The 7,656-nt window shown below is 40.5% G+C and overlaps 2 protein-coding genes across 3 annotated transcripts in view; one reads left to right on the forward strand and one right to left on the reverse strand.

The window, feature by feature from the left end:
• Positions 1–134: 134 nt before the first annotated feature.
• pop7 (POP7 homolog, ribonuclease P/MRP subunit) lies at positions 135–2,394 on the forward strand. The gene is made up of 2 exons (XM_034856961.1): positions 135–258; positions 1,373–2,394. The coding sequence occupies exon 2, from the start codon at positions 1,392–1,394 to the stop codon at positions 1,842–1,844; it is 453 nt and encodes a 150-aa protein (XP_034712852.1). The 5' UTR covers positions 135–258; positions 1,373–1,391; the 3' UTR covers positions 1,845–2,394.
• A 900-nt stretch (positions 2,395–3,294) lies between these two features.
• epoa (erythropoietin a) overlaps positions 3,295–7,656 on the reverse strand; it is a 6,942-nt gene continuing 2,580 nt past the window's right edge. For both annotated transcript variants that reach the window (XM_034856958.1, XM_034856960.1), the window contains exons 2-5: positions 6,023–6,153; positions 5,392–5,478; positions 5,028–5,192; positions 3,295–3,915 (exon numbers count right to left, since the gene is read on the reverse strand). In XM_034856958.1, the coding sequence (XP_034712849.1) occupies positions 3,763–3,915; positions 5,028–5,192; positions 5,392–5,478; positions 6,023–6,153 (536 nt within the window). In that variant the 3' untranslated portion in view covers positions 3,295–3,762. The remainder of the gene's footprint in view (positions 3,916–5,027; positions 5,193–5,391; positions 5,479–6,022; positions 6,154–7,656) is intronic.

A 7,656-nucleotide genomic window follows, 5' to 3' on the forward strand; every position in this document is an offset into this window, starting at 1 on the left:
TTCTATTTGATATAATTTAATATATTTTTTATATGAATCATGTTATCCAGTGTGCCTGGTATCTAGTAGAGAGGTGTTATTGTAATGTAATTTTTCTATGCCATAAACATTTTTAGTAAAATATTCGTTTTAAAATTCTCCGTGCTACTACTTCCGGTATAAACAGGAAAAGAACTGCTGCTTTGGCTACTGGTACAGAAATACAGACGTTAGCGATGAGATAAGGCACTTATTGCTGCTTGGGATTATTTTCTAAAGGTAAGTGTACTTTTCACAGGGATAAAATACACAAAGTATTTACGTTTCTCCGTAAATCACACGGTTAACTAACCAACTGCGTTTGGGCTCAGGAGCGTTAGCTAGCTAGCTAATATGTTACCAGCTATCTAGCTAGCTAACCCGTAGATCAGCTAGTCCATTTGTTGCCTCAGCACGTTAACTCCGAGATTCAGTCCAATAGTGTATTTATGAGATTTCAAAGGTTTGCGTGAGCGCAGTTTCGTGTCACTACTGGGGCTGATGTGGTTAATGTTTAGCTAGATAGCCCGTTTTTAGCTCAAGTGTTGTTTTCTTACATGGCTACCTATAAACCTGAATCGTTTAAAGCAATAAAATAGTCTCCTTTTCGTGGGAGGTCGCCACTTGATGCTGATACGTTAACGTTACGTAAGGGAATTCACATCCATGCCATTAGCAGTGTTGAAATATTATGGTGCATCTTTTTAATTTGCTGACATAATTTAGTGTCCCTTTATTTATATTATCTGCCAATTTTCGTGATTCTTTTTTGGTCAGTAAACTGTTAGAAAACTGTGAAAATCCCCATCACAATTTCCCCCTCAACAGTGATATCAAGTGGCAGATAAGAAGCTGAGCTAGAAGCTTGCCATATAACCTAATCAGTAATCAAAATATAAATCAACTTTAACTTGCAGTTCTACTTTTGTTTTCTTAATAAGATTACTGCAAGATCTGAGATGTAGTTCTGAAACTTTGTAAAGATGATGGATATCAAATTAAGCAGTATCTACCTTGTATGATAAACATTGGGTTTTTCAAGCTAAAATGCAATTGTGAGATCTGTTGCTTTGCTTGTCTTATGAGATATTATGATTATTATTGGGTATTGGACTGATATTCTCAAGTGGTTTACAAAATTGTTATGAAATATGTGAATTATTGTGGGAATTATTTACTGCTTACTTACTGTAAATCTTTTAGATAAACAATATTTTTTTATTTGAAAACATAATGAGCAGATTATGAGATAATGAAAGCAATTGTTAGTTGTAGCCGAGAGTGAGCATATGTGTGTTTGCTAGAAGGAATCATTACCACATATTAATTTCTGTCTACTACCTTTATTTCCCAGCACATATCCACTGAGAAACATGACCGAGCCACGCAGCCCAGGAATGTCCTCTATCCAGACAGCCCCAGTGCACACTGACTCCGCCCCTCCGGCTGTTGAGATGGACCCAGTGGAGTACACCCTCAGGAAGCGCCTCCCCCGGAAACTCCCAAAGAGACGGAACGATGTCTACGTTAACATGAAGACTGACTTCCGGGCTCAGCTGGCACGCTGTCAGAAGCTGCTGGAGGGTGGGGGTCACAGGGAGATCTGCGTTCACGGCCTGGGCCTGGCCATCAACAGGGCTATCAACATCGCCCTTCAGCTGCAGGCCAGCAGCCAGGGGGCGCTGCAGCTGGCAGCCAACACCTCCACGGTGGAGCTCGTGGACGACCTGGAACCTGAAGATCCAGATGACGCCGGGGAGCCCATGACGCGTACGCGCAATAACTCGGCCATTCATATTAAGGTGTTCTACCCTGACCCGCAGTGAGCATAAGAGGGATGTGTCGGGCAGAGGTTGACCATGAGACCAATGAAACATTGTTGGCTTGGGGGGAGGTGGAAGACCTACTTTGACTGCAGAATGGGGCATGCTACTGTGATGGAATACTCCAACTGGGACAACTTTAGTTGATTGATATATTAAGCTTTTGCCATGTGTCAAGCCTGTTTCAAATTGTGGCTGTTTTTCCTTTTTTACTTTGCATGTTTTGACGCAACAATGGTATTCAGGTGAAACCTCCATATTATTTAATAGCTACTTCAGGGCTGTGCCAAATGTAAATGTAAAACATTTTTATTTTTAAAGGTTATGTGCTGTAAGTGTTTCCGATTTCATATCTGTTTTTAAACATACAATTAATTTAAAAACTGAGGAATCCTAATTTACATTTCAAGCAGGTGTTGTACTTAATGTCCACTAGATGTCAGTAGTTTAAATCTATTCAAATTTGGTTTTAGATTATTGGACTGCAGGTGGTGTTCAACTCCGCTGACCTGAATAAGACAAAGCTAATGAATGAAATGGACAGACTTCCCCATGTTGTTTCCATCTATCCTTTCTTTATCCAAGAATAATATTTTGTATTTAAATAGCAAATTGTACAGTGATAGGACAAAACAATACAAAATAACAGGAAAGAAAACATGTGCAAACATCCTTAAAAACATCTTGCACTTCCACAACATGATTTAGAAATACGGAAAGAAACAAGGAAGAACACTTAATCGAGCTGAAAGAGTTGAGCATCCATTTTATAGAAAGCCTCAAGTTCCCAGGACTAACTAATTGCCTGCGTGCTTTTTGATGACGTACAATAAAGGAAGGGAAAAAACAGTGTTAACGTCAGATACTGGAAAACTATTTGTAATTACAGCCTCACAGGATGTAAATTGTAAAAGCCAAACAGCATTTTTCCAGGCAGTCTGGCTATCAGTGTAGAGACTGGCTGAGAGTTGGTTAGGCAGTAACAAAAACACTGATAATGACTACACAGCTTCATAGTTCTCATGTAACCATCCAACCACCTCCTCACTGACCTCTTGTTCACTATTTTCCTGTAACTGATCCCCTGGATTAACTTTATAGTCATTCGTTTTCGTCAGGAGCATGCAATGTGAGACTAACAGCTAGTCGGGTACATATAAAAGAAAGACAGCAGCGTGCCAATGCAAATGATGGCAAAATATAGCTTTGTAAATGTATTACACAAGAGAACATGGCAATGAGAGCCCGACTAGATTTTTAAAGATCTGATGCTAAAAAATACAAAGACTGGAGCTTAAAAGTAAAAAAAATCTGTATAAATAGTAATCACACAATTTACAAATGTATAAAAATATTCATTGAAAAAAATCCAAGAGAAGAGACTGTCTGTGAGTCATAGTTGAAAAAATGGTAAAGGCTTGTGGTGTGTGGCCTCATTAGTTTTTGCTTTTGCGCAGTGGTATTGGAAATGGATGCCCTGCTGCGAACTCACAGACCTCCAAATTTCCAGGTGCAATCAATATTTTCTGTGTTTTACTTCACAATTCACTGTAAAGAGGTGACCGGCACTGTGTATAGATTTAAACTTGCAGTCTCTCACACACACAAGTACAGACACACACAAGTGCAAGAGAGTGCCAAAAGAACAGCTTTTGGAGCAGTCCTTCACACAGGCCTCATTGTGGTCAGTATGTGCTTCACAATCGTCCCATGTTTCACATTTACATCCCAAGGTGCAATCATCTCCTGTCCATCCAAAGCTTAGCCGGGACCGTCCTCTCCTTCCCACTTCATCCCCGTTGGTGAGGATGGCTGCATCTTTCTCTCTGTCCGCAGTGCTTCCAGCAGTCAACGTGCCGGTCAACAGTGTCCCTTCTCTTGCCTTCTGAAACGCAAATCAGCTTCATCCAGAGTAGGGTGATCAGCTGACATCTTGCTGACAAGCCTGTGCATCCAATAGAAGGAGATGCACTTTGCCTCGCAGAAAGTTGACATGGACTTGAAGCAAATCTGTTGCCGTGGACACCAGCCATGTTCCCTCCAGCTCTGCTGCACTTGCTGGTGGGGTGTATTCCTGAAAGAAACATGTTGCACGTTTCTTAATTTGGAAAATGTATGATTTTTTTTGTAAAGGCATTCCTCCTCCTTTGACTCAATCTCAAAGGCCTGTGCAACATGCTATATTTCCTCTTCTAAAAGTAAGTAAAGCCACATGAATCTGAAAGCTTGTGACATCCACACAATCCCACTGTAGTAATCTTAACTGTCTTGTTTTGGTATTGACAAGATAAACATATAATCTTTCCAAGTGTAATCAACTTTTTGGTTCATTTTATTACATTTTTGCCTTGGTTTTCATGTCAACTGTTACAAATGAGGAAACTAATATTTGTGACCCATGAGCCTTGACAGAGGCTGTTCATTCAGCTTTAGTTTGTCCATCCCAAGGCCTCTGCTTGGACCTGAATCATTTCATAGGCCGTGCCGCCACGACGTGAGTAATCTAAGATCGAGCTTGTGCCGCAGCACCAGTGCCCACAGCGGTGTCACCAAAGGCTTAGGGCTACACTAGATTGCCCCATGACATCCCTCAGTTTCTCTAATACTGCAGAAAACATGATTTAATTACAAGAAGCTAAACTTGAGCTCAAGTGTGACCACAGTAGTCTTAAATAGAAGGTAGAAAACGTATTATTGAGGTTGTTTGTCCTCTTAAAAAATAATGAATTGAAATGCCCATCAACAGAAGGCGATCAGAAAGAATCCAGCAAACCTTTTTATTGGTTAACTGCGCTGCTTTTATTTTGATGCAACAGTTAATCAAAAATATCTTGCTGCTGCACAGCAGAAATGCAACGTTTTGTATCACCCAATAGCTAGTAAAAGCAACCTGATTTATTCTGAGAGATGCGAATTAGAGAGGTCTTTGACAGCAAAATTGCTCAGGGAGCTAGCCTGATTGAAAAGAGTATAGATATCTAAATAAATATTAAATCGGAGAGAGCGTGTCCATGACAAACGTTTACCTTTCCACAACTATTAAAAAAAATTACATTTCATTTGGAAAGTGACAGTTTATGCAAGCTGATGTTATATTATAATATCTTTTCATACTATTAAGGTGACAAAAGGCTCCCAGTAAACATAGCGGCTGTTTATTTTTGGATTTGTACCTCTGTAACTCACCTGGATGTTGAGGCTACGCAGCACAGCATGGATGCTGAGCAGGTTTCTGAGGGAGTTATCTATGTGGCTTTGCAGTGCTGTGGCGGTGACTGAGGCCCGTAGCAAGCTGAGGGCCTGTTGTAAGAGATATAACCCAGACTGCACCTCCTGGGCTTGCTCCGATCCCTTGCCAAAAAAAAAAAAGAGGGCAAGAATTTTATTATGGGAGCTACACGTAACAAAGGAAGCAGGTAATCAGCTCGGAGAGGTGTTTTATAGTGATCGTGCGTGAACGATCAGGCACTAAAAGGCAGCAAATGTCTATGAACTTATATTATGTTTCATAGCTTATCTAAATCTGCCGCTGTTCTTATTGGTTACTTACATTTTTCTTCTCCCAGATTTCAAAGTCAACTGTGGTTTGGGGCACAGTAACTGACTCTGACAGGCTGCATCCTTCTCTACAGGACTTCTAAGAAAACAAGAAAGAGCAATGTCAGTGACTTTTATCCAATGGTGCGTAAACGTTCAGTATGGGTGATTTCAGGACCACATTATACGTTTTTAACTCTCCTCTTTGATAAAGCTTATAGTTAGTCCTGGCTCAGGTTTACCTAGTACCAGCCCTTAGTTATGCTGCTGTAGGTTCAGTGCACCGAGGGACTTCCTATGACACACTGAGCTCAGCTGATCCTCTCTCTCCCTCCATCTGTATGCATTCATGTCCAATTAATGCATGTTACCAACCAAGCTTCTTCCGTGGAGTCCTTGTGGAGCGGTTTCTCGCCTCACAGATAGCCTTGGATTGTGTTGGTGAGGTATTATTCTCTCTCTCTTTCTTTCTAAGCCTGTGTAAATTATGTAGTGTGGTCAAAACCTACTCTATCTCTAAAGTGTCCCGACATAACTTCTGATACGATTTGACACTATACAGTGAATAATATTGAATTGAAATTGAAATGAATATCTCTGCGCCTGCTCTTAGATCTGAGTGCATGCATACATTTTCCTCTCACCATAGCGACTTCTGCGTCTCGTGCTTCCTTGATGAAATGGTTCAGGACCCTCAGGTCACAGATGGGCCTCAGTGGGGAAGGTAGGCCTGGTCGGGTCCATTCCAACACCATCAACAGCAAGGCAAGCAGTCCTGCACAGACACAACAAATAACACAAATGCAGTCACTCAAATGAAGTATCAAGAAACAGAACGTAAGCAGCAGCAGCACGTATTAACTAAAGCATGCTAACCACTCCTATGGAACGCAGCAGTGAAGCTGATTGTATTCTGTTACCCTTTTTACACCAAAATGCATGTGCAGTTTTTTTAAACACCCTTAAACCTGCTAAAAAAAAGCAGATAGAATTATTCCTAAGACATATTTAAATTTAACTACTTAGTTCAAGAATTCAGTACCGTTACAGACTGCAGCGATAACCACATCTCTCACCAGAATGTGAGCAGTCATTATCCCGGGGAATCACGTAATTAAGTTAATTGTTAATTGAGATTGAGAGTACCAATTATATTTAGACAAATGCAGAAATTTCATCTTGTTACATGATTGTAATCTCTAGAGTTGTGGGTGGATGTGACCCCAGACTCAAAGTTTAAGATTCACATTCAGATGTATGCAGTTACACACAGGCCAGCTGTACATCCCAGCCATGGGTGATTATTTGCTCCAGTAAAGCCCATCTCAGATACAGCCAGTTATCCTTGTGACCGGGAGAGGGCTGAGGATCCCCACAGGCTTAGGGGATGGCCGGGATTTCAAAGAGCAAACATTTCAAATGTATGAATACCACAAGACTTAAGGAACAACTGTGTTTTTGTAATTTATTGAAAAAAAGACATTTGTTGATTTTTTCATGCATCTGACACAATTCTGCCAAGTCCTTCAGGAGTGCTGACATACACGTTTTTTTTTTAATCTTGGAATTGGTCTAGAAATACATGATTCCCCCACTGAACTTTATCAGATAACATGTTAAATGTATTGCTGTTATCTGGATAAGTTAGCAGCTCCGGGACCGATCTTTCATTAACATTGCAGTAGTTATTACATCTTTGTAATTGGGTGCCGTAGACTTGCCAATATAAAAATTCAGAAACCTGCAGATATCATGATGATGCAGATATGTCTGTTTCCTTGTTTAACTCTTATTAAGAACAGGGTGCCTCTATAATCTGGATTTACAAATTTAGACATTCCTTCTAAGAAACTTGGTAAATCAATTGAAAGCATTGCACACTCTGAACTCGAAGGGCACACTTGACAATGAGAGTGGTTCTACTGTTGTGGGTCATGTGGGCATCCGGCCTCGCTCCCTCTGTTCCACTTGCTGAATGCAAGCTTTCACAGCAGCCTGGCTGTGTGACGCAGAAGGATGATAGAAAATAAAGATGATCTTCCCAAGCAGGCGGGTCAGATACAGGCTAGATTAAGTTCCTAAACAACTAGCACACATTAAGCTGAATGGCAAGAAAGGTTACACTAAAATTGCAGGTTTGCTACTACTGAGGGATCATAAGATATAACATCAGGAATTATATTACCAAATACTAGTTCTACAATAGTAGTGGTCCTTTAATCAGCGTAACCACTTATGTTTAACGTAATTTAGCAGACTTTCAATGACCAACCTCCAA

This window comes from Etheostoma cragini, chromosome 19 (genome assembly GCF_013103735.1).
Source record: "Etheostoma cragini isolate CJK2018 chromosome 19, CSU_Ecrag_1.0, whole genome shotgun sequence".
Lineage (NCBI taxonomy): Eukaryota > Metazoa > Chordata > Actinopteri > Perciformes > Percidae > Etheostoma > Etheostoma cragini.

Excerpts from the sequence above, each read along its gene's own strand:
- pop7 (XM_034856961.1), top strand. The coding sequence starts at position 1,392 with ATGACCGAGCCACGCAGCCCAGGAATGTCCTCTATCCAGACAGCCCCA.